This window comes from Zootoca vivipara, chromosome 15 (assembly GCF_965207765.1).
Source record: "Zootoca vivipara chromosome 15, rZooViv2.hap1.1, whole genome shotgun sequence".
NCBI lineage: Eukaryota > Metazoa > Chordata > Lepidosauria > Squamata > Lacertidae > Zootoca > Zootoca vivipara.
Window position 1 is genome coordinate 14299199 of NC_142598.1, and position 27511 is coordinate 14326709.

Genomic DNA, 27511 nt, shown 5'->3' on the forward strand with positions numbered 1-27511 from the left:
AATTTAATTTGACTTTTAATTATTTATTGTAATAAAGCTGTTACATAAATTTCAGTTGTGCTTTGAATGGTTTCTCTATCTCTTTTTACCTGTCATGAAATCGGTGACTACAAAAATTAAGAGATGAGCACAAAGTTTTCCCCTCCCCTGACCTATCTGCCTTTTGCTGAGTGAAGAAAATTATATACCGGGGGGTGGGGGGTGGGAGATATATTTTCTTGAAACTGAATTGAGCAGCTTCTTCCTTTGGGAAACAGCAAATACTTCCAGCATGCTCAGAATTCAAATGAGATCCTGAAAAGGTCCATTTCCTCATTGCATGTTATCAACATACCACACATTTGAGAATCTCACAGTACTTGCCCAACCTGAGGAAGCCCCCCAGGACGGGATTAAGAGTTAACTCTGGGCCAAACAGCTTATATAATCAGGAGTCCCCGTGCTGACACTAAGGAAATTAAATTAATGGAGATGCTATTCAAACACACACATGGAAAAGTGGAACTGAAATAACTTAATATGATTAAAACTTGAATTAATTTGTGCAAGCATGAGAGTTCTTGCCTTCATGAAAAACAGTTTTGATCGGCATACATTTTGTGTAAGATTATGTATTCATTCACGTTTGGCAGTTGCTTCACGAACTGGTTTTTAGTTGATTGCTCCTTGTTGGCGGCGGCGGCGGGGGGGGGACCAATCAATTATTTTTAGTGAACTTTTTAAAATTAAAAATAAATTGAACCTTAAAAATTAATCAGTGCTGATACAAAATAAGAAGTAAAATAAAAAAAATTCCTTCAGTAGCACCTTAAAGACCAACTAAGTTTTTATTTTGGTATGAGCTTTCGTGTGCATGCACACTTCTTCAGATACCTGGTATCTCCTCACCTTCAGATACCTGGTATCTGAAGAAGTGTGCATGCACACGAAAGCTCATACCAAAATAAAAACTTAGTTGGTCTTTAAGGTGCTACTGAAGGAATTTTTTTTATTTTACTTCGATCCAGACCAACACGGCTACCTACCTGTAAACAAAATAAGAAGGAGCTGTGTGAAATCTGTAGGATAAATAAATCTATAGATATGTTTAGGGGTGCTTTTGTAAATCAGCAGGCCACAGTCGTACATCCTGCCTGCCGCTCTAGTGATTCCCTGCAGGCTAGCGCTATGCAGGGATGTAGAGAGAGAGGTTCCGGGGGGGGGGCAGTAAAAAGAGAGTGAGGGGGAAAACTGGCTAAACTGTTAGGAATACTGTACTAGTGGACCCAATTGATTTCGGTAACAAGCTGAGCCAGTTGGGAGGGTGGAATGTCCCCTCTTCCTGCAGAGGAGGCAGGGACGGCCCAAGACATTTTGGCTCCTGAGGCAAACCACAAAATGGCACCCCACCCCACCAGGAAGAAAGGCTGAGTGAAGATCTCCATCAAGAGCAAAGTTGGGAGGAGACCCGCAGCGGCTCCTATTTTCCAAGAGGCTGCTGTAGAGAGGCTACTGAGGAGACAACAGACCTGGCCTCCAAGGAGCAGGACGCAACTGTAGCTCCCACCATGGCAGCGGCAGTACATTGCTCCCGCATCAGGTTTTCTCTCTGTTCCGTTCCTCTTCAACAGATCCCATTAAATCAGGGAGCACATACTGGACATTATGGTACAATGGCACTGGGCAGCCAAATAGACCTGTCCAATTGCTGATGTCATGCAAAGAAAATGAAGTCCCTTTAGAGTGAAGGTGAAGGTTAATGTACTGGTTACATACGGGCAATGAGGGATCACGGAATAAGCCCTTTTCACAGCATTCCCCCCTCCCCCCCCAAAAAAACCCCCGGCAAAAGAGGGCTCTCTTTGTATCCTGCATATTTTGGCTCAGCCCCAAGAAATATACAATATTACTGGCAAGGCACACCTAGCTCTTGTGCGTCCTTTCCAATTTGCCAGGAGAATGGATTTACAATTCTAAAACCATCTGCTGCTCTCTTGATCATCACACTGCACCGTAGCTGAAAGCAGGATGATTACAAAATGCTCACGAGATATTGCTCTTAAATCCGAGCATGGAATACAAGATTGCGGAGGCAGCTGCATGCAGCAAGCAATTTGTACGAGGCCTCCCACCACGGAAGTCTGGGGCTTTTCATCATACCAGCACAAACGGTGTGGGGTGGAGGTGCGGGGTGAGGAGTGACAGCCATACAGCAAGAATCACTGAGATAATGTGGGGCGTGCATGACACAAACAGCTTGTCACTGGCTAAAATGGAACGATTTTGCCTGGCGCTTAAAGGTGTATAATGAAGGCACCAGGCGAACTTCCCTGGGGAGAACATTCTACAGACAGGGAGCCATTGCAATGAAGGCCCATTCTCATGTTGCCACCCTCCAGACCTCTTGAGGAGGTGGCACACAAAGAAGGGCTTCAGAAGATGATTTCAGGGTCTGGGTAGGTGCACATGTAGGTTTGTAGTAGTGGGGAGTGGGCTCGCGTGGGCTGGCCCCATACCTGTAAAGCACGCACATATTTTTATTCACTTTTATTTCATAATATTTACACACTGCTTGTTAAAGAATCCAAACAAACTGAAAGTGGTTTGCAAAGTCAAGGCATGTAAGCTGCGCCCTGACCTCTGCATACCCTCCAACATTTATCCGATGAAAATGCAAATGTCCTATTCAACAACAACAACAACAACAAATTATTATGTGTACCCAACCGTCTGCCTGGGTCGCCCCAGCCACTCTAGGTGGCTTCCAACGTACATAAAAACATAGTAAAACATTAACTTTCCTATACAGGGCTGCCTTCAGATGGCTCGGGGGTCGGATAACTGAGACCTGCGGGTATAGGGCAGTATATATAAATTTAGTAAATAATAATAGTAATAATAACTCCACCCTCCAACATTTCTCTGATGAAAATAGGGACGTCCTAAGGAAAAGTGGGAGATTCTGTGATGAAATCTGGGATCAAATTCTGTAAATCTGGAACTGCCCCTGGAAGATAGGGACACTTGGAGGGTCTGCCTCTGTGTATTGAATGTGCTTAGAAGCCGCCTTCAGACCTTCTTCCTCAACAAAAGTCACAAAGAAGTGAGGCAGCTTTTGAGTTCCAGTGGTACCTCGGTTTAAGTACTCAATTTGTTCCGGGGAGCCATTTGCTCCCTGAAAAGTACTTAAACTGAGTGCAATTTCCGCACGTGCGCGGAGCGCTTCTGCGCATGCGTGAACTGTGCAGATCGCTTCTGCGCATGCGCGCGCCACAGAACCCAGAAGTAAACACTTCCGGGTCCACAGAGTACTTAAACCGAAAGTACTCAAACTGGAGCGTTCTCAAACCAAGGTATGACTGTAACCAGAAATCTTAATCACACTGAATATTAAGGAATAGGAGAGGGGGTGAAGATGAAAAAGCCAGGTATGCAGACTGCAATTGTTTTAAAGTAGAATGTGTTATGCAGTTTACTTAGATTAGAGTTTGCTTGGCGCAAGAACTATAGCAGGGGTCCCCAGACTTACCGTGCGACGGGCCGGTGCCCGCCGCGCCGACCGCGCGGTGGGCCGGAGGGCAGGGGAGTGCGCGCGCAGCGGGCCGGAGGGCGGGGGAGTGCGCGCCCGTGCGCATGCGCACACGCGCCCGTGCGGGAAAAAAATCGCCGAAAATCGCTTGTGCGCATGCGTATGGGCCTCCCCTGACCCGGAAGTGCACCAGAAATGACCTCTTCCGGGTCAGGAGAGGCCCATACGCATGCGCACAAAGGATTTTCGGCGATTTTTTGGCGATTTTTAAGATCGTCGCTGCGCCGCGCGCCGTGAGAGCGGGCGGCGGCAGCGGGCGGCGGGGGTCGTCGCGGGCCGGATTGGAAGGCCGATTGGGTCGCATCCGGCCCGGGGGCCATAGTTTGGGGACCCCTGAACTATAGGGACAAATAAAGGTGGTTAGTCTTCCTTTGAAAATATAAACATGAGCAGCTATTTGGCTCCGTCTCCAGCACTAAATGAACACTGGGTTCCCCTGTGACACCGTGAGCAGAAATAAATAAAAGCATGGTCTTTTTTCTGTTAATGCTACAGATTAATTTCAGGTGTTACAAAAGTCAATTGAAGGCAAATTAGGTCACTTAATCCAGTGGTTGGAATGCATGTTCATTCCCCTATAGGCAAAGTCTCATAATTAGGTGGTAGACTGTAATATTCCTACAGTTCTATGATCACTTTCTTGCATGGCTACGTTCGGTACTTTCCAAAACAGACCACACAAGATTTATTTGCACCAAGCACAGCCCAAACTATTAAGTCTCCCGATCCATTTTAAGACTATTATAATTTGCAGGTTTTGGCTTTTCCATCTTTAGAATCCCCTCATCGCCAATTTTTTTATTTTTTATTTGCAAAACATCCAGCTTGATGAACCTCAAAGCTTACTCCTAGTTGGTCCGAATAAAAGCATTGCCTAACTATAGCTACGGGATTATCTCTTGGCACTCTCTCACAGGGCTTGTGTGAAGGGGTGGGGGGAGACTGGGATACGGTTGCTGCATGGTACCTTGAACAATTTAGAGGCAGTGTGAGATTAAGAAGTATTAAATTAATACACTCCAATTATCCGCGTAAAGAAGACTTAAAATTGTAGGCACATTCACAGGTAAGGTTAGAATGTTCACCAGCAGGAAGTCATTTACCAACACATCCAGTGACATACTCCTTTGCAGAATCACGGTGCTGCTGGGTTGGCCAGTTATACACCTCCCCTTCATGGATCAATGCCTTGTCGTGGCGAAGGGGCTTGAATAACTCAGAGAAGCTATGAGCTATGCCATGCAGGGCCACCCAAGATGGACAGGTCATAGTGGAGAGTTTTGACTAAACTGGCAAGCCACTCCAGTATCCCTGCCAAGAAAACTCCATGGACAAAGACAACAGGCATATAAAAGTTATGACGCTGGAAGATGAGCCCCTCAGGTCGGAAGGCGTCCAACATGCTACTGAGGAAGAGCGGAGGACAAGTACAAGTAGATTCAGAGCTGATGAAGCGGCTGGGCCAAAGCCGAAAGGACGCTCAGTTGCGGATATGCCTGGAAGCGAAAGGAAAGTCCGATGCTGTAAAGAAAAATATTGCATAGGAACCTGGAATGTAAGAACCATGAGTGGAGGTAAGCTGGATGTGGTCAAAAATGAGATGACAAGAATAAATATCGACATCCTGGGCATCAGTGAACTAAAATGGAAGGGAATGGGCGAATTCAGTTCGGATGACTATCATATCTACTACTGTGGGCAAGAATCCTGTAGCAGAAATGGAGTGGCCCTCATAGTCAACAAAAGAGTGGCAAAAGCTGTAATGGGATGCAATCTCAAAAATGACAGAATGATCTCGATACGAATCCAAGGCAGACCTTTTAACATCACAGTAATCCAAGTTTATGCACCAACTACCGGTGCTGAAGAAAGTGAAATTGACCAATTCTATGAAGACCTACAACACCTTCTAGAAATGACACCAAAGAAGGATGTTCTTCTCATTACAGGGGACTGGAATGCTAAAGTAGGGAATCAAGAGATAAAAGGAACAACTGGCAAGTTTGGCCTTGGAGTTCAAAATGAAGCAGGGCAAAGGCTAATAGAGTTCTGTCAAGAGAACAAGCTGGTCATCACAAACACTCTATTCCAACAACACAAGAGACGACTCTACACATGGATATCACCAAATGGACAGCATCGAAATCAGATTGATTATATTCTCTGCAGCCAAAGATGGAGAAGCTCTATACAGTCAGCAAAAACAAGACCTGGAGCTGACTGTAACTCAGATCATCAGCTTCTTATAGCAAAATTCCAGCTTAAACTGAAGAAAGTAGGAAAAACCACTGGGCCAGTAAGATACAATCTGAATCAAATCCCTTATGAATACACAGTGGAAGTGAGGAACAGGTTTAAGGATTTAGATTTGGTGGACAGAGTGCCTGAAGAACTATGGATGGAGGCTCGTAACATTATACAGGAGGCAGCAATGAAAACCATCCCAAGGAAAAGGAAATGCAAGAAAGCAAAATGGCTGTCCAACAAGGCCTTACAAATAGCGGAGGAGAGGAGGCAAGCAAAATGCAAGGGAGATAGGGAATGATACAGGAAACTGAATGCAGATTTCCAAAAAACAGCAAGGAGAGACAAGAGGGTCTTCTTAAATGAGCAATGCAAAGAAATAGAGGAAAACAATAGAATGGGGAAAACCAGAGATCTGTTCAAGAAAATTGGAGATATGAAAGGAACATTTCGTACAAAGATTACCATAATCAAGGACAAAAGTGGTAAGGACCTAACAGAAGCAGAAGACATCAAGAAGAGGTGGCAAGAATACACAGAGGAATTATACCAGAAAGATATGGAGGTCTCGTACACCTCAGGTAGTGTGGTTGCTGACCTTGAGCCAGACATCTTGGAGAGTGAAGTCAAATGGGCCTTAGAAAGCATTGCTAATAACAAGGCCAGTGGAAGTGATGATATTCCAGCTGAACTGTTTAAAATTTTAAAAGATGATGCTGTTAAGGTGCTACACCCAATATGCCAGCAAGTTTGGAAAACTCAGCAATGGCCAGAGGATTGGAGAAGATCAGTCTACATCCCAATTCCAAAGAAGGGCAGTGCCAAAGAATGCTGCAACTACCGCACAATTGCGCTCATTTCACACGCTAGCAAGGTTATGCTTAAAATTCTACAAGGCAGGCTTAGGCAGTATGTGGACCGAGAACTCCCAGAAGTGCAAGCTGGATTTCGAAAGGGCAGAGGAACCAGAGACCAAATAGCAAACATGCGCTGGATTATGGAGAAAGCTAGAGAGTTCCAGAAAAACGTCTACTTCTGCTTCATTGACTATGCAAAAGCCTTTGACTGTGTCGACCACAGCAAACTATGGCAAGTTCTTAAAGAAATGGGAGTGCCTGATCACCTCATCTGTCTCCTGAGAAATCTCTATGTGGGACAAGAAGCTACAGTTAGAACTGGATATGGAACAACTGATTGGTTCAAAATTGGGAAAGGAGTACGACAAGGTTGTATATTGTCTCCCTGCTTATTTAACTTATATGCAGAATTCATCATGCGAAAGGCTGGACTAGATGAATCCCAAGCCGGAATTAAGATTGCTGGAAGAAATATCAACAACCTCAGATATGCAGATGACACAACCTTGATGGCAGAAAGCGAGGAGGAATTAAAGAACCTTTTAATGAGGGTGAAAGAGGAGAGCGCAAAATATGGTCTGAAGCTCAACATCAAAAAAACCAAGATCATGGCCACTGGTCCCATCACCTCCTGGCAAATAGAAGGGGAAGAAATGGAGGCAGTGAGAGATTTTACTTTCTTGGGCTCCTTGATCACTGCAGATGGTGACAGCAGTCACGAAATTAAAAGACGCCTGCTTCTTGGGAGAAAAGCAATGACAAACCTAGACAGCATCTTAAAAAGCAGAGACATCACCTTGCCGACAAAGGTCCGTATAGTTAAAGCTATGGTTTTCCCAGTAGTGATGTATGGAAGTGAGAGTTGGACCATAAAGAAGGCTGATCGCCGAAGAATTGATGCTTTTGAATTATGGTGCTGGAGGAGACTCTTGAGAGTCCCATGGACTGCAAGAAGATCAAACCTATCCATTCTTAAGGAAATCAGCCCTGAGTGCTCCCTGGAAGGACAGATCGTGAAGCTGAGGCTCCAATACTTTGGCCACCTCATGAGAAGAGAAGAATCCTTGGAAAAGACCCTGATGTTGGGAAAGATTGAGGGCACTAGGAGAAGGGGACGACAGAGGACAAGATGGTTGGACAGTGTTCTCGAAGCTACGAACATGAGTTTGACCAAACTGCGGGAGGCAGTGCAAGACAGGAGTGCCTGGCGTGCTCTGGTCCATGGGGTCACGAAGAGTCGGACTCGACTAAACGACTAAACAACAAACAACAACACCTCAAATAAACTATTATTCTGTCCGAGCAAAGGGGTTAATTGCAATGCTGACTTGTAGGGTAAATGGCTCTCGCTGCTTCTTCTTCTTCTTCTTCTTCTTCTTCTTCTTCTTCTTCTTCTTCTTCTTCTTCTTCTTCTTCTTCTTCTTCTTCTTCCTCCTCCTCCTCCTCCTCCTCCTCCTCCTCCTCCTCCTCCTCCTCCTCGGTGATCACTCATAACCGAGTAAGATTGTCCTCCATAAACACGGTTTTAACAATGAGTCCGTAAGTGACTACGGAGGCCAATTCTGGATCCGCACATCCTTCCACAGTGGGGACATTGGTTTCCAGGCGGGAGTTGATCACGGTGTGGATTTGCCAAGTGTGCCTTCCTCTTAGCATGTTTCTCCCTTGCGTCCTGACATAAGAGTTTCTTCAAAGCCCATGACACCTTTGGTAAAGGCTGTTCTCCAACTGGAGCGCTCGCAGGTAGGTTCCCTTCTTCCATTCCACCCCTCGCCCCACCTTTTCCAGGCTACTTTTCTGAAGAGTCCCCAGCTCTGGTTTTCGGCACATTTTAGCCTTTACCTGGCACTTAAAAGAAACACTTGCTCTGGGCTCTTGCACCCATCCATGGCAGGCTGATTAAAGAAATGCAGCACACCTCTCTCAGGCAGCAGAACAAAGTGTCAGTGACAACTCTTTCTCATCTGAAGTGTTCCTCCACAGGTATTAATTAACCGTCACTGTGTTCAACAAGCCTCAGATGCTCTGCAGAAACAATGACAGGAGCAGCTTTGGCGCTTCTCCCGCACAGAGGGAAGGTGTCGTGAGCTCACACAATGATGGAGGTCAGGGGTTTGGGATTTTGTTCCTTAATCTGAGGAACTGCTTAATCAGATAGTGCAAAACAGAAGCTAGCTGCAGGGGGAATATGTGGGGTTCGCAAAATCACCTCCGAGTAATGGAGAGGGAGGGAAAGGTCTTCAGAAAAGCTCCAAATTAGTGGCGGGGCCTTTCTTGCAAACAACGTGTTTCAACATCGTTCTGCATGAAACTGCTGAGGGGGACGGTACTCCAAGGTCTGAGTTGCACTGTCGTCACAATTCTACCTCTCTTTCTATCCTCTGGTTTCAGGGAGGCAGTTGAAATCCTAAGACAATACCTGGAGTAAGTTCTGGAATAAATGTGGGCAAACAAATGGAGCTTAAATCAAGGCAGAGGTGCTGCAAGGTGCGAAATCCTTGGTTCTGGAAGGAGATTTACCACTGGTTCAATATGGGGTGGCACCCCCCTTTAAAAGACCAAGTATTCAGTTTCAGAATTCTCCTGGACTCAGCACTAGGGAAGCCCTAGTGGCATTGGTAGTCAGGAGTACACTTGCTCAGCTTCGGCTGGCAGGGCTGTCCTACCTATGAAGTGATGTGAAACAGGTACCTCAGGCGGAAGGCCTCCTTTGGGCACGCACCGCCACAGTCACCTCCTCCATGCCCAGCTGCCTGCCTGCCTGCCTGCCTCTGCATCCACATATCGTCATACCTCGGTTTGCAACCGCCTCCGTTTGCGACCGATTGGTTTGCGACTGCCGCGGACCCGGAAGTGTTTACATCCAGGTTCCATGGCGCGCAGGTGTGCAGAAGCAATCTGCGCATGCGCAGAAGAGCCCCTCGGTTTACGACGAACTTGGGGAGCGACTGGCTCCCCGGAACGAATTGCGGTATGACTGTACCAAGGAGGTGGCCTGACACAGAAGAGGCGGTGGCAGTGGTGGCAGCACGGGAAGAACAGGCAATGGAGGAGGCAGCCGTTGCGGCAAAGCTGGTGGTATTTTCAGTTTTGCCTGAAGTGGCAAAACATCCTGGGCCAGCCCTATTGGATGGTATGCCTCCCTACCTGGGGAGGTCACATATAGCCTATATCCTCGTCACATTGACCTCTGCATTGTATGCTGCATGGGGGTTGCTTTTAAAGACAGTTCAGAGTCTCCAACTATGAGGAGAAAGCTTTGTTTATAGTGACCCCACAGCTCTCGAACTCTGTGCCAGTGAATTTGTGGCAGGCTCCCATAATTCAGGGATTCTGGCCTTTAAGACACTCCTCTTCCAACTGGCTCTTGGGGACTTTTTTGATCGATATTTTTATTGGCTGGACATTAGTTACTGCTCTCTATGTCTTTTTTGTTTTTTACTCGTGTTTGTGAATCCGATGGTTTTAGGTTTTTTTTTATTTCCCATTTTTGTAATTTTTATTGCTGGAAGCCACTTTGGATGGGCACTGTCCCAAAATATGTGCTAGAAATATTTTAATAAAAGTAAGTGCAATCAAGTTTATGTGTAATGAAACTGCAACAATCACTCAGTCCTTTGATTCCCTTAAACCACTATACAACAAAATGGTGGCAATACACACAAACACGTATGTGCATGTGCACAACACACACACACATTTTTAAAAATAATCACTAACACAATCCAACATAATTACTGATTTGAAATTTCATCATACAAATACCACTGAAAAAGCAAGGTTACTTTCAGTATTAGCTAACAAGAATTCAATTTTTGCCAATTTGGCCATTAAAAGATGCCTGAGGAGTTGCTCCAAATATTTCCATCTGACCTCCTTGTAAACAGAGAAGCAAATAATGATAAACATCTTCAACTATGCACTCCCCACTAACAGATTATAAGGAATATTTGCAAAACTGTCCAAGACTGCCAATGGCGTTTAGTGAAACTATAAGTGGGTCATAACTAATGAGAAACTTGATAAGATCTGTTGGATAACTTTGGATGTATCCATCCCTGAAAAGGGTGCACGTGATTTGGGTCCTTCGAATGTGTGCTAGTATAAAGCGAGACTGTGAAAGGCCCCAGGAGACTTGAACAAGGGACTTAAGACAACAGAACCTAGGCATAATATGGTGCTTTTAATTATGTTATTTGTATAATTGAAAAAGACTGAACGATGGGGGTGGAGACACTCCTTCGGTCTCTCAACTAAAGCACCCGTGACAGATGGCCATCCAACCTCTGCTTTAAAATCTCCAAGGAAGGGGAGCCCACCATCTCCTGAGGGAGTCTGTTCCACTGTCGAATAGCTCTTACTGTCAGAAAGTTCTTCTTGATGTTTAGTTGGAATCTCCTTTCTTGTAACATTGGCACCCTCTGGAGCAGGAGAAAAGAAGCTTGCTCCATCCTCCATGTGAAAGCCCTTTCAATATTTGAAGAAGGCTATCATATCTCCCCCGAGTCTCCTTTTATCTATCCTATCATGAAGTTCAGTCTCAAGCCTGACAGGCCACTCAAAAACAGCACCTGGAAACTTCAGTGGGTACAAATTGCCATCAAACGTGGAGGGAGCATGTGACTCTACTCCACAAATCAAGGCCAATGGTTCAGGGCTGGAATGCTTTTAAGAGCTGCTTTCCCCCTTACCATTCTGCCCATTTCCTAGAGTCAACTGCAGAGATCATTCTGTGTTTCCCATTAAGCAGACATTGGTGAGGACAAGTGAAAGGGCATTGGTGAGGACATTGGTGTGGACATTGGTGAGGACAAGTGCACAAAGACTGTGGAGCTCCTTGTTCTAGGGTTTCACCACCAGGTAAAGCTTCTCCGTTGAGGCATGGATTTGGTTTTCAGTCTAATATCAATTTATTATGGCTTTGGCCACCACTGATTCCATGCCAAGAAATCAGACTCGATAAAACTCAATCAGTGTTCTGGAGTGATGCCAACATTAAATGTAACATCTTGCAAGGTGTTAACACATAATACTACAATAAAATGAAGTTGATTACTGTATTGTTTCACACACTCTATTTTCTCATCAACCAATCCTGAAAGCCTGAACCCAAAACCGCACATACGCCGGGAAGAACTATGGTCGTTCAAAGATTGTTCATGCAGGTGTGTTCATCAATTGGTGCCTGCAGGTGAATAATCAGATGGCGATTTCCATGCCCTACGGGCTATTACAAACCAGGCACCCATTGACAAAATACGCATATCATCTCAGGGGCAGTTTATCATTGATGCTTGCTCCATGCAAGAAAACATACTGGGACAATTGTCACACGGAGACACCATTTGTATAAATTAATGCGGCCTTTGCCAACCTGGGGCCCTCCAGATGTTTTGAACTGTAATGCACATCAGCACCCAAGCAGCACATCTAAACACATCACAGGTGCGAGGCTGCATAGGTCCCCTCCTTCAACCCAGGCTTGTTTTTATTATCATTTGTTTTCCAAAGAACTTGATGTTCCCAGTAAAGCCAAAGACTTTTTTTTGAAATGCACAAATCCTGCATTCCAGCTAAGTGATTAACAAATGACAAATAATTCCACAGCTGAAACGTCCACAGAAAGCAACTTTGTATACAGTACACAAATTACAGATGTAAACCACAAGGCCAAAGACTCTCCGGTTACAGCATGCCATCATTTCCCATTATAATAAATCTCACAGAGGCTCAGCTATAAAATGATTATTCTGGGATGAAGGTTAGCCTAGTATTTAGCCCCCTAGTATTTAAATGGCCCTACCCCTGAAATTAATGGGGATTACAAATAAACCGATGAAAAGTGCATCTTGTTTTGGTTTTTACCACAAATGTAAACAACCAGGAATTTAGAAACAAAGCAATGGCAGTCATTTAAAGTTCTACTTCCTTTGCAAACAAATATTAGTCAAGATTCAGCAAACATTGAATAGAAGAATCATGTCAATGTCCCATATTCAAGAATCACATTTTCATGTTTGCACTTTATCATGCACTGTGTGTGTGTGTGTGTGTGTGTGTACTGAGTTTATATTTTACACACAATTACGTTCATTCCAGTTGGGAGGAGCTAGGTATTGCAGAAAGGATACCCGGTGTTAGAAACACAGATATATAAGCTAAGCACCAACTGGCACCTTAAACCTAGTTTGCAGTTGTCACAATCTGGGCACCATTTTTTCCAATGAAATGTATTATTATTATTATTATTCATTTCATTTCTATACCGCATTATATAGATATTTTAAAAAAAATCAAAGCAGTTTGCAATACATTGAAATATCAAATAAAACAATCAAGAATAAAACAAATTTCAAGTTTCAAGGAAAATGTTTCAGACCCTTCATATTGCTTTCCCCATATTTTTTACTACTTAATTTATATACTTGCCCCATGGCAGAAGTTCTCTAAGAAGCCAGTGTGGTCTAGTGGATAGAGTGTCAGGCTAGGACCTGGGAGAGCAGGGTTCAAATCCCTACTCAGTCATGAAGCTCACTGGGTGACCTTGGGCCAGTCACAACCTCTTACCCTATCTCACAGTTGTAGGGATTAACTAAGAAGGGGGGCGAACCATGTACTTCTTGGAGAAAAAGGTGGAGATGAATGCAATAAATAAGCTATTCTGCTTACCTGATAAGAAAACTGGAGGGGCCTGCCAGATGGAGATGTCAGTTGCCAACCTGGCATCCAGAGATCTCCATGTGGTTGCAGTTGGACCCACACCAGTTGCAAAATGTGCATGGTGCCTGAGGGATTTCTAGCACAGAGGATACATATCTAAGGAATATTTAGTGAGATGTAAGTGCATTGATCTTCCAACTGGTGGGAGGTGTCCCACACATCAGCCTCACGTCCTGATCTAAGATGGGTTGCACCAGCAGAATGATATGGGTGTATAGGTTTTGGTTCGGTTTTTTTTTTTAATTCAAAAAAGAGGAAAGGAGAAGGGAAAAGAGAAAGACAAGCCAGATGTGATTGTTGAAAATAGTAGGTCCTCTGATGGTGGAGAGAAACTGTCACAGTGCCAAAGCTAAGTAATGAATCTGGATATTATTAGTTTGAATTTGGACCCTGGCTAGGGTTGCCAGACTCAATAGAGGACAGGACTTCTGTGCCTTTAATTGCCCTGCTCTCTTTTGAGTCTGGAAACCTTAAAGAGAAACCAGCAGACCCTTTGTTTAATTTCCAAGCAAAGGGTCTGCTGGTTTCTCTTTAAGGTTTCCAGACTCAAAAGAGAGCAGGGCAATTAAAGGCACAGAAGTCCTGTCCACTATTGAGCCTGGCAACCCTAGCATGAACTCACTTGGTGACCTTAAGCAGTCCACCTAATCTTAGAGGACTGTTGTAACAATTGCTGAGAGAATGTGAACAAAAAACAGTTGCAGAAATATGAAGGGTTATTTGTGGGTCCCAGTTTGGAGAACGTTGAAAGGCTATAGGTGTGGTGGACCGGGTGTCAAGAATAACAAAATCTTAAAGAGTTGGAAGGGACCCCAAGGATCATTGAGTCCAACCCCCTGCAATGCAGGAATCTCAGCTAAAGCATCCATGACAGATGGCCATCCAACCTCTGCTTAAAAACCCCCAAGGAAGGAGAGTCCACCACCTCTCGTGGGAGGTCAGTCTATGAATGCATTCAAGACACACCTGAAGTTAATGAGCAGTAATTCACAATTTAAATGATCAGGCTATTGTCATAGAAAACCTCAGCCACAGTTTAGGGGCAAGACTGTGTGCTGGAGGGAGAGGGAAAGGACGGAGGTAAGCAGAGTAAGGGAAACTGATGTGTTCAAGAAACCAGGGAGGCAGGGGTTTAATATCAAATAGGGATTCAAAGTGATGGTGTGGGCTGCAGGGTTGCTGCACAACAAAATATTTGGCCTCCGGAAGCAGCCATTTCGCGGAATGATTTTAGTCTCTCAAACACAGGCATTTCAAGAGCCTATACAGCCTCATACAAACAGAGAAGTTCATAAATACCAAGCAAGATTAAAACAAAATCCATCGTGCAAGAATGTCAAACACCTACCTTTGAGTCATAATCTTATAGGCATCTGGCAGATAACAGCGGATATTCTCCATCTGAGCAGGATCAGAGTCACAGATTTTATCATCCGTCCTGCCATAGTTGGCACTTTCAATCATGATAACATCTGTTCCTGGACAGCGCAGTTCAATTGGGTAGCTTTCACAGGAGAGTTCCCTTCGGACCACTGCCATCGGAACAGGGGCACGGCTGAAAGCTGTAGAGAGGAGAGAAACCTCTATGTTTAGCATGCAGAGCAGGACTCAAGTCAGGGGTTTTGTTTCATAACATGGACATATGTAGAGTTTTGCGGGGAAAGTTTTAAATGTGCAGCGTCATTTTTCTAAACTGCTTGCAGAACTGGAAATTTCTCCCCACCACCACCACCTCCCCAGTGGCTTTTTAACACACACAGTGCTAATAGTGTTGACGTGAAACCCCAAAGCTGTTAAAATGTATGTACATTTTTAAATATATTTTTTTCAAACCAGACCCACTTCATACACCACAAGAACTGTGAGGTCAGCTGCCCTGTGGGGTTTGAAATGCCCCCCTTTTCAGATTTTTAAAAATGAAATGCACTTAACTTACTAAGTTATTAAGGATCCATTTTTTCCACCTCTTGAAATGAATGGTAAGTGAAGCTACCAAACACCTAAGATAACTGGGGTCTGTTCTATCCCAAGTCAGTCCTTAAAACAGGATATGTAAAACATTTAACATTCTGCCTATAACATTATTGTTTTTTAAATGTGGTTACACCAAGAGCACTGGAGTATACCCGCTTTTGATATAGCAGTACCAGCAGTAGTGATAATAATTGTCACATTCCTCTGAAAACAAAAAACTAAAATAAAGCAAAAGCAAAACATTGCAAATGACTGCAGGTGTCCCAAAAAGTTAATCCTGCTCCAAACTGCTTTGGCCTGAAACAGCAGTTACAACTTTTGTAGTGCAAACTTACAACACCCTTTTCTTATTTGAAATTTTCTTCTGGATGAGGTATATTGGACCCCTCCCCTTCCATTACTTCCTATGAGTCCAGTATTTCACTTCAGCCTTTTTTGTGTTTATTTTCTCTTCTTCTACGAGTCCTGTATTTGACCTGTGGATCTCTTCTGTTTGCTCACCTGGGCTTCCCGATAGCCCAATGAAGAAGTTATCATTGTGGAGTCCAATTATATCCTGTACTGTAATGGCATTTGTAGTTTTTGAAATGTGACACAAATGGAATCTATTTTTCTTTTATAAAGTGGAGCCATTTTGAAATCAGTAACCTTTATTTACAGATTGGACTTTGAAAGGGCCCCATTAACAATTAGATACCCTGCCGAAGGATATATTTGCATCTATTTACAGAACATAAACCTCAACTCACTTGTGTTCCTTAATAAAAAAACTGGGACAAAGTTTGCTGCTTCAACACACCAGAAACAAGAAAAATGTCCAAATACATCAAACATCCCCCATGCCTTTCCATTACATTGAAACCTTGGTTTATGAACACCTCGGTTTACGAATTTTTGGTTTACAAACCCCGCAGACCCATCTGGAACGGATTAATTCACTTTCCATTACTTTCAATGGGAAAGTTCGCTTCAGTTTATGAACACTTCAGTTTATGAACAGACTTCCGGAACCAATTACACCCATGCTTCGGGTTAAGTACGCTTCAGGTTGAATACTCCGCGGACCCGTCTGGAACGGATTAATCCACTTTCCATTACTTTCAATGGGAAAGTTCACTTCAGTTAATGAACGCTTCAGTTTAAGTACTCCGCGGACCGTCTGGAACAGATTAATCCACTTTCCATTACTTTCAATGGGAAAATTCGCTTCAGTTTATGAACGCTTCAGTTTATGAACAGACTTCCGGAACCAATTGTGTTCATAAACCGAGATACCACTGTATCTGTCCTATTCCCAACACAGAGAAACTTGGGTCTGGTGCAGATGTAATGTTCGTTTCCTGCCAATCACAGATTGAAAACTGGGAGTGAGCTTTGGGAATTAATGTTTCTCCCATTCCCACTGGACTGATTTGCTAACCCTCTTCACTTCCCAGAATTAGGAAGCCTCACAACCATGATCTACAGACCTTCCCCAAACTAGGACCGTCAATGTCTAGTTTACAAAAGATATATGGTTTGTTTAAGCAACTGTGTACAGTGGTGTGCAAAACTTTGGTAAACACCAGGAAGGAAATGAAGGGAGAAAAATATCTCTCACAAACAGTGGTGGCAGATGGCGGAATGATCCTGGATTTTAGCCACAATAGCAACAAGTTTGTGTAGTCTCACTGCTGAGCAACAGGAAAAGAGAACTTTGCAACTGATATCGAAGAGAGGAGACCACATTATCTTCATAATACAAACTTCTGTGTGTTATTTATTGGGGCGGGGGCAACCACAGATTGACCTCTTATGTGTAGCATTGGGAAGAAACCTGCTCTTGTTTTACATCTGCTCTGAGCCTTTCCAACTTAACATTTTATTTGCGTCCAAATCAGATCTGTTGGAATCTATTAAGTTTTGCTTGCTCCCCACTGACTATAACAGGGAATCTAAAAACGGCTATAACTTTAATTTTCACAGAAGCCGGTGCTTTCTTTTCAGGCAAAGGGGCTTCTCTAAGACATTTTGTGCAGAGGAGTGTTTTTTTTTTAAACCACCTGATAACCATTTTCTCTCACTGCTAGAATTGGATGCACTTTGCAGCCATGGTTGACCTCTTTGAAAGGATGGTGCCTGCCAATTGAAACAGATGATCTTCCACACTTGACCATTCTGAAGTGTTTTAAGATATAAATCACTTGAACTTTCCTAGTGTTTTGTGGGCAGTCAGTCTGAAAACTGGTGGCATGAAGGAAGTGCCCTCTGGGTAAGTGGGTAATAATTAGCTGGCAATGTGATACACAGCTGCAAGTTTACTTAAAGGACCAGCAGGCTTAGTTGAGTGGAAAAAAAGTTCCAGACCTACAGGAGCAGAGGAGAAAACTTTAAAACATACTTTTTAAAAAACACCCATGGGAGGGGGCACCAAGCTATCTGAAGGTAGTCGTTAACAGTGGGCGCACCCTGCTGGGGCAGCCCTAAGGTGTGATGAGGGTGAGGACCCTCCTTCTGGGCAACTGGTTGTGAATGGGCTTGCACCTAGGTGAGCTTGAGTTCAGACAGATCAGGGTAGTTGAAATCTCCCATGACTACTATCTCATCTCAGAATGTTTGGTAAAATGCTCTAGGGAAGGCTCCATTCAAGTCTTCAGTCTAGCTTGGAGGTCTATAGCAGACTCTCACAGTAAAGTCACACACACCCAGCTGCCACGGACTGGCTGGATGCAGCAGAGTGTTGGGGGGTTCCAGCTGGGGAACCCCCAAGGGAAGAAGGCTCAGAGACAAGGGATTGGCTTTGTGGGGAGTTCAAGGTGGAGACTCATAGGGGCCAAGGCTCAAGCTTCAGCAACAGTTTTATATAACATCAGGCTGGAGAGGCGCTGGCAAAACAGGTTTGTGCCAGAGCTTCTGAAGCAGTGGTGATGTCCAGGACTGGCTCTGAAGGGCAGGCATTTTGCCACACCGATGCTTCCTCGAAATGGAAGTCCTTGTGCCTTGAAGATGGAGAGTAGGACCCCAGAGGCATTACACCACAAAGAAAAGGCTTTTGCTATTAACTGGAGTGTGTGGCATGCTACGGCCAGATCTATTTCTGGCTCTGCCAAAGGATCAACTTTTTTTTAAAAATCGAAAGTTGCCAACCGTAGTTAACATGCTGAATAATGTACACTTTTTCTTTAGACCAAAGACTAATGTGTTCCTGTGTGCATGACCTCACAGAGCCATTCATGTTACATTAATTATTAGATGCTCTTTACACATTCCAATGTAGACGCCTACACTGTAAGAGACGACAGAGGCAAAGCTTATGAAAACATGCTGAAAGTGTTTTGAGTATATACTTATGAAGATGAAAGCAGGTTGGTCCTGTCCCCCAGCTTTTTTATTTCAAAGATCTGCCACATCTCACTACAAGGGCAATAATAACAGGTTAAAATGGGGTGGGGGGTTGTGTGGACCTAGTGTTGTTTTTTTTTTATTGAAACCAGCAAATAAGAAAATGGAATGACCTTCTTTGATGCTTTCCAACAATAATCTAAAACAGTTGTTTCATCTGCAAGGGTTGTGGGTATGGGTTTCTTTTACGGCCATTGTTATATGCAGTTTAAATGATAACAATTAATAAGCAATAATACCAGGTTGCGTCATGCTAGATACTTTCCCCAGATTAAATTAAAATTGAAAGGTTGAGGAATGTTAGGCAATATTGAGAGATTTAGGGTTAAGAGAGTCTAAATGAATAAATTAATACATAATCACTGGTGACACACACAAATTAATTCTGATTCTGCTCCAGTCCCACAACTATATCCAGTTGGCATAGTCTGCCAGGTTCTGTGACAAGCAGCCAACATCTAAAGCCATGCTATAAAGCTTTGGAGAGGCATTAGAGAACCCTTGGACGCCTTATTGTACATTAGTGCAGCAATGAATGGACTAGCTGAATTGCCAACAGAGCTATTTGGTGACCACCTCCACTCCCCCTTCCAAATGGAATACTGTGTCCACTCACCCAGATTACTCTTATTGGTTGCCAGAGACGTGGCAAAATGAACCATTACACTGATATCTGTTGTTTTGGCTGGATTCTAGAAGCTCTGGTTATATGCCAGCTGTTCTGGCAATCTGGATTATTCTTCAGGGCAGCCAATGGCCATCTGTGTTTTGTGACAACCATCCAAGGAGGGCTTGAAATGGTAGAGGGTGTTTATCAGCATGTGTGTTGTGTATTTGGAGGAGTTAAAAGACACTGTTGTTGTCATTATCGACTCATCAATCCCTAACATATATTCAGGGCCGTCCTTCCTATTGGGCTTACTGGCGCAGTAAGATCTCTATATAGTAACCATGAACACTTGAAGAGCCACATTCCTTCTTTCATGACCATCTGAGCAGAAAAAGGTTCAAGACACCACGGTGCTGTGTAATTGCTCTTCTTCTTATGGAGTGTGTGCCATGGGCTTTCTGGGACGCCTCATGAATAGCGGAAGGCTGAGTGGATAACCTGGATTTACTGACACACATAAGTTTGTGAACCCATCTTACTAGGATTGTGGGGGACTTTTCTGAGCTCCTGAAGAATAATGCCTTTTGTGTGACTTGGGCTGGGCCAGAGTCTATTCTGGTGTGTACGTCACCAGTTCCATTTTAAAAAACTGTATTTATAATTTCCCAACAATACAGTTACTCACACATTGATAAGCAATACGTTAACCATTGACTTCCCTTCCACCCTTCCATGGTTTCACTGACTACCAATTGCTGCTGTATATTATAATCAATCCATAGCTTCTTTTTCTCATTTTATTCTCAATATCCTTTTACTGCTGAATTTACTCGAAACCTACTAGCGTTTTAACCTGTTTACAATAATTCTGCATATAATCTATAAACATTTTCCAATCTTCCTTAAAGGCTTTCGTCTTGGTCTCTAATTCTAATGACAGGTAGGTAGCCGTGTTGGTCTGAGTCGAAGCAAAATAAAGTGTGCATGCACACGAAAACTCATACCAAAATATAAACTTAGTTGGTCTTTAAGGTGCTACTGAAGGAATTTTTTTATTCTAATTCTAATGGTTAGACTTGCTAATTCTGCATACTCCATCAGTTTCAACTGCCACTCCTATTTCGTGGGAACTGCCCCCTCCTGCCATTTTTAGCATATAGAATTTGGGCTGCATGAGTTCCATACAAAAACGAACTCCTTCGGTTCTTTAGTACAGTGGTTTTCAACCAGTGTGCTGTGGCACCCTGGGGTGCCTTGAATGATGGTCAGGGGTACTGCGGGCAACACTGGACTCTGTCCCCCACCTCAAAGCAGTTTACAAAAATAAAGGGAGGGTGTCTATGAAGCAAACAGATAATTATCTGAAGTTCATCGCCCAGACTTTTTTTTTTTTTTGGTCATCCTGAGTATGTCAGAAGCAAGCTGGACTGGGAGAAAAAGTGTCCAGAGCAACAGAGCATAGAAAGATCAGGTCAGGAAGGATTCTGTTCCCCTTGTGCATATACCCATTAATTGCAAAAGTTAGCCTGTCATGGACTGGTTGGACGCAAAGGAATAGTGGAAAGAACCAGCTGGGGAACCAACAATGGAAGAAGGCTCAGAGCCCAGGGAGTCGTGGTGGCGGTATGACGATGAGTGGTTAGTGGGAGAAGAGGGAACAGACTGGGAAGAGGAGGTGTCAGAAGCTGTAGAGGTAACATGGCTTAGGGAGCAGGGAGAGTTTGTGGCAGACAGCAGCCCAGAATCAGATGCAGAAGTTGAAGCAGGAGAGTAGTATGAGGGAGGCCAAGAGGGAGAGATGAGTCAAGCTGGTGAAGAGTCACTGGTGTCTCCCCCTCCTGCTGCGACAAGCTCTGCTCCCCACTTATCTCCCAGAACCATGAGAGACATGAAAAGGGCAGAGGAAAGGTTGGCTGCCCGCAGGCGCAGTCTCCAATTGCTAGGGAAAACCCCCGGAGAGGAGAGAACTTAAGACAGCTGTGGCGAGGCAGGGACTTCCAGTCTTGGCAATTGATCCATTGGGCAAGACTTACCAGGGATGAGCTCCTGCTGCGCTCATTAGGCCTGGCAGCCCACCAAGTCTGCACAGATCGTGCTCCTGCTAATTAAGAATCAATTCCAACTTGAATGGTGCAATTACTTCTGGATTGCTCCAGACATAACCTTCCTTGATTTCTCCTTTTTACATGAATGGGGCAGGCACGGCTGAACAAATATGGATGCTGATCTCACAATGATCAAGAACATGCTGGTTTGTGCTTCCCACCTCAAGGCTCACATGGCAGTTCTTTTATTGTTTATACAAAGGGATTGGGGGTTACTTTTTTTTTTGGTACACAAGGATAAATTCCATATACAAAGAGTAACCTAATAATTGGTTCTAAATCGGGGTAGGCAATCTAAGGCCCGTGGGCCAGATGTGGCCCAATCGCCTTCTCAATCCGGCCCACGGATGGTCCAGGAATCAGCGTGTTTTGACATGAGTAGAATGTGTCCCTTTATTTAAAATGCATCTCTGGGTTATTTGTGGGGCATAGGAATTTGTCCCCCCCCCCAAAAAAAGTCCGGCCCACCACATGGCCTGAGGGACGGTGGACCGGCCCACGGCTGAAAAAAGGTTGCTGACCCCTGTTCTAAATCAATGGCTAAAGCAGCTTTAATTTGAAAGTATTCTCAATTGATTTTAAAAAAAGTTGAGTTTCACTTCAGGAAGAAGCTGGAGGGTAACAAATGTACTCTAAAATGAAAATTATATTCCTCTACTGTTTCCTTGGGGAAAGATTTCTCAGCAACGTTTTATGAGAGCACTTCAAGCACACACAAAGGGCCTATGATAAGACAAAGGCATGTATGAAGGAAGACCATTATTTCAACTTGTGCAGCACAGCTGGAAAGATGGGGCTGGTGCGCTTACTTACACATCTTTCACCGCTCCCAAATGCCAACACAATGTTCCTAAATATTCCACAAATTCATAAATTTTAAATAAATTCCATATACCAAAACCTTTATTGGATTTTCAAACAACTAGAGCACTGTTAAAGTGGCCTTTGAATTTTTCCTTTCCTTGCCCAATACCTGCAATAGAACATGTTGGAACACACCTGTAGGTTGGGATTTTTAATTGCATGGAACCAAGTCAAATGCTCTTAAGAGCATTATGGGTTTAGGTTCATTATTCCTAGGCGGTAAGGCAAATTTGTTTAAATGTAAAATGTGCTTAAATATAAAATCATTGGCTTGTTTCACACAATCATCTGGGTGCCTCAGCCCTCCCTCCCACAGGAAGGGAAATGGCAGCCAGGGTAATTTCACAATCGCCATATATTTCCAGTGATGACAAAGCTTAGGTATAACCATAAAGAAACAATATACTTCTATTCCTCTGTTTATCCAAATCATCTCAAACTTTTCTAGAACAATCAAAGAAGGTGAATGCACGCTTTGAGGGCGAATTACAAATATTTGAGCAGGCTGCACATTTTCTCCTTTTCAGTTGTTTAAGGATAACGAATAGTTTGCATCATATTATATCAAAGCAAGGCAGGTGAACTCTCTGCCATGATTGCCAAAACGTGATCTATCACTGGAATTACTACACGGTGGGTTAAGCAACAAGTAGTATGTTATTTGTGTTCTGTCTTCAAAGCGGTTTACAAAACGAATTAAAGAATAAAATCATCAGTAAAAACAACACCCAGTTAAAAACATTCAAAAATAATTAAAATGAGCAATAAGCTAAAAACCAGATTAAAACACATGACACCAGTTCAGTTCGATTTACTGTGTTTAGCAAGCAGCCATTACACACGTCGACATTCTAATTTTAGTCTTGCCTAAATAAAAAAACCATTTTAGCAGGCCTGATGTCAATAAGCAGTGAGTTCCAAAATGCAGTGGCTGCCACAGTAAAAGATCAATTTCTTACAAATGCAGAAGGGGTATTATGTGTCACCTGCAAACAGTGCCAGTTCCACAGGCTGAAACAGTCAGGTGGACTTATATGGGACAAGACAATCTTGCAGGTAAACTGGTGCCAAGCCGCTGAGGGCTTTATGTACGACTAATAGTAACACCTTGAATTTTGCCTGGTAGCAAACTGGCAACCACCACAGGTCTCCGAGTAGAGGTGTTATATGTTGATAGGGTCTGTCTCCTCTTAGCAATCATGCTGCAGCATTCTGCACCAACTGCAGCTTTAGGATCAAAGCACAAGGGAAGACCCACACAGAGATCTTTGGAGCAATCTAGTCTTGGAGTAACCTTACAGTGGTACCTCGCTAGATGAATTTAATTCGTTCTGTGAGTTATTTCATTTTGTGAAAAATTCGTCTAGCGAATCCCATAGGAATGCATTGAATTTTTATTGTTTTATTTTTTATTTGCCCATAGGAATGTATTAATTGAATTTCAATGCATTCCTATGGGAAACAGTGATTCGCTAGGTGATTTTTTTGCAAAATGAATTCGTCTTGCGAGGCAACCTCCACTCGAAAAATCTCTTCATTAAGTGAAAAATTCGTCTTACAGGGCATTCGTCTAGCGAGGCACCACTGTACTTCTGAGTTGACATGTATGTATAGGATTGTATTGTCCAACGCATATACAGTGTTTAAGAATGTTGGATGGTGACCTGAAAGACCAGGGTTCAAATTCCGACTCAGCCACGAAGCTCACCAGGAGACCTGGGGACAGTAACTGCCTCTCAGCCTAACCTACCTCACGGGATTATTGCTGGGATTAAATGAGATGAGGGATAATCATGTACACCACTTTGAGCTCCTTGGGGGGAAAAGCAGTGGATATAAATGCAAATAAGAATAGGAATTAATAATAAAAATAATACATAACAAGTCTTTGTGTAAGGAGGAAGGTCCTATGGAAACACAAGGATACTTTTTTGCTGGAAGAAAGTGTGGGCGGGGAGATTGATGCATGAACACAAGTAAATTTCAAATCAATGAGATTTTTTTTTAAAATGCCCAGAACAGAAGTTAATCAATACTTGCCTAAATCAGCTAATTTAGGACATGGAGGTCACCCTATCTGGGCAAAAGGGAAGCAGAATGTTTTATATACCACATATTCCTGTTCTTAGAGAAAGAAATAGAACATTTAGATGTCATCTGAGATATCCCCTTCCATCCCACTAGGAAGCAGAACCAAGAAATTTCAAGGAAAATAACAGCCAACAAGACCGTAACTTGCCAACATTGCTGGCACACACAAAGAGAGAGAAGAACAGAAGCAAAGTGAGGCAAAAAAAAATCAGAAGAGTGGAAAAGAAGATTATTTCAAGAAAGCCTTCACAAATGCTTATCACCCAGAAGGCCAAACTGCTCCCACAAAACAAAAGAAGTGGGAGAACAGCCTGTATTCCAACTCAGCTCCTCATTAAACTGCTCTGATATATCCCAAAGGGTACCTGAATGCCCTCCTTCCTACTTTGGAGAACACAGGATTTATTCCCCTTAATATAAATTTCTGATCTTGGGCAAGAAAGGAGGGCAATCTGTTCTACAAAAGGCAGTACCCACTGAAGCAAAAGTAAGAACCAAGTTGCTCCCTGACAGAACTTGCAGAGAGAAAAACAAGCCCTAAATGCCACAGTGGCAGCTGCCCGATCTCAAGGCATGTGCTGTGACGCCAAGGGGGTCCTTGTATATCAAGCCAATTATCTCCTGCAACCACCATGAGAAAGTGTTGATGCATTATTATTTTTTGACACAGCACTAAATGGGAAAGGAATAAACAAAGCTTCCGACTTTCTAGTAAGAAAGAAGCAAAGGGCCCTCCTCACATCTAGCTTGTGCTCCTCTCCTGAGGATGCACTAGGTGAGAGAGAGAGAGAGAGAGAGAGAGAGAGAGAGAGAGAGAGAGAGAGAGAGAGAGAGAGAGAGAGAGAGAGAGAGAGAGAGAACCACTTTGAGACCTATGAAATGATGAATTTTTGGCTTAATGCGCTTTGTCAGAGTGGAAAACAGATTGGAGAACAGCACTCCCAACCATTTTTGGAAAAATTATGGCCAGTATCATAACTTTCTGTTTGGGGGCAAGATTCTTGAACAAGTGGTGACCTCAGCTCCAGGTTCTTCTGGATTGGGGGTGGGGTGGGGGGTTATTGTTTTGTTTTGTTTTTGTTCTTGCTTTTAGTATGTATTTTGTGGTTTTACCTTGTACTTTTATGCTGTGAACTGCCCTGAGATCTATGGATGAAGGGCAGTATACAAATTTAATACCGGTAAGTAAAATGAATAGAATAGAATGGACAAAAACAGATGTATTAATCTGGATTCCTTTCAACCTGCCTTGGAGGATTACTTAAACCAGGAACTGGACATGGGGAGCATATCCCTGCTGGTTCAAATGGACCTCTCAGTGACTTCCAATACTATTCACCACCTTGTCAGGAAGCAACTTGAGAACACAGTATTATGGTGGCTCCAATACTCCCCAAAGGATCAGTTTCAGAAGGTGGTGTTGAGAGACTCCTGTTTGCCATGAACCTATGCTATCCCTCAGAGTTTTCTCTCTTCCTCCCCCCTCCATCCCCAATGCTATTTAACATCTATTTAACTGCTGGGGGAGATCATCTGGAGTTTTGTACTTCAGTGCCCCCCCCCCAAATGATGACAACCAACTCTGTTTCTTCTTTCAATTCTTTTTTCAGTGGAGCTGTGAAGGTCCTGAACCATTATTTGGAACTGGTAATGAATTAGATGTGAGCAAACAAATCAATTCAGACAGCACAGGAGGTGTACACAGTCAGTACAGCTTTGGGGTGAACCAGTGTTTTGATGGTATAGCATCACCCTTGAAACTACAGAGGTGTCTGGAAAAATTCTGTGCTCCCATCTCATTACCTCCTCCTAAAATGGTAGTGAATGATGTTGTAATAGCCTTGTAGAATCCAGAATAGCCAACAATGTCCTGACAAGAAGACATGGTTAGGATCTACTGGTGAATCACTTAAGTCCTGGTGAATCACTCAACTTCTGGACCTGAACTAACACTGCCTACCTCTGGGCAGAAAAGACTATACAGTAAAGGACTTTCTGTTCCAGTTGAGCCTTGCTTGAGCAACACGGTCTTCCTGAACTTCACTATATTATTGCATGCTTTGGTCCTGACTACTAACTTGTTCCTTGACCCTTACAAAAACAAGAGAGGAAAAACAACTGTTTATCCTGTGACCTATAAATAATGTAAGCAAACAAATGTCCTTAAAAGTCCTTGAGAATTGAGGAAGCCCTTTTATTCCAGACAGATGAATATAGTACATGCCTGGAGGCATTTATCACAAGAGACCATGTGGATAGAACACTGTATATTTTTTAAATCTCCTACTGCAGTAAGGGAGGACAGGAGAAGGCAGAGCGCGGGCCTTCAGTTGACCACTGATCTTCTAGTGCTGAGGTTCTTGCAAAGAATGTTTGACTAGGTGGATTTGGGTCTGACTTGACAAGTCACTTCTTATGTCCCTAGGCATGAGTGAATACGATGGATACATGAACACAGGCTAGTTTATGCCTTAGCTGTTCAGAGATGGGCTCCTCAGATGTGGGATGGCAAGGGAGATGGGGAACAAAAGAAGAAGAAGCAGGGAAAGAGGCCTTGTCAGTGAGACTATCAAATGCGAAGTCCAAATGTAAAAGCAAGATGATACAATGGTGGCAGAAGTTCCACCACAATATGGGACCATTTTTCTAATAATAAGAATGTCAGCATTCGACCTGAGGCAGTTGTGAGGTGAAAAGCCAGGCACAACCGAGGCACAACACCTCTCTTTGCCCTCTTTTAGGCCTATGACAATGTGAGCTTAAGTAGGGTTGTGCCATCCATCACCAGGCGTTATGTCACTCCTACAAGGACCAATGTAATTTACGCAGCAATATGTGATAAAATACAGTGGTACCTCGACTTACAAACGACTCGACAACCAAATTTTTCGACTTATGAATGGGGGTAATGGCCGCACGCTTACAAATGTCTTGACACCCGGAAAAAACCCGCGGCGGTTTTAGATAGGGATTTTTCGACTTGAGAATTTTTAGATAGGGTTGCTTCGACTTACGAATTTTTCCATTTCCAATGCATTCCTATGGGAAATCGCGTTTCCAATGGCATTTTTCGACTTACAAATTTTTCGACTTATGA

General features: G+C 43.5%; 1 protein-coding gene across 7 annotated transcripts in view; it reads right to left on the bottom strand.

Annotated features, from left to right (window-relative positions):
- Positions 1 to 27511, bottom strand: part of ADGRL3 (adhesion G protein-coupled receptor L3) — a 506197-nt gene that overhangs the window by 297914 nt on the left and 180772 nt on the right. For all 7 annotated transcript variants that reach the window (XM_088658771.1, XM_088658770.1, XM_088658773.1 and 4 more), the window contains exon 4: positions 14738 to 14951. In XM_088658771.1, coding sequence (XP_088514897.1) covers positions 14738 to 14951 — 214 coding nt within the window. The remainder of the gene's footprint in view (positions 1 to 14737; positions 14952 to 27511) is intronic.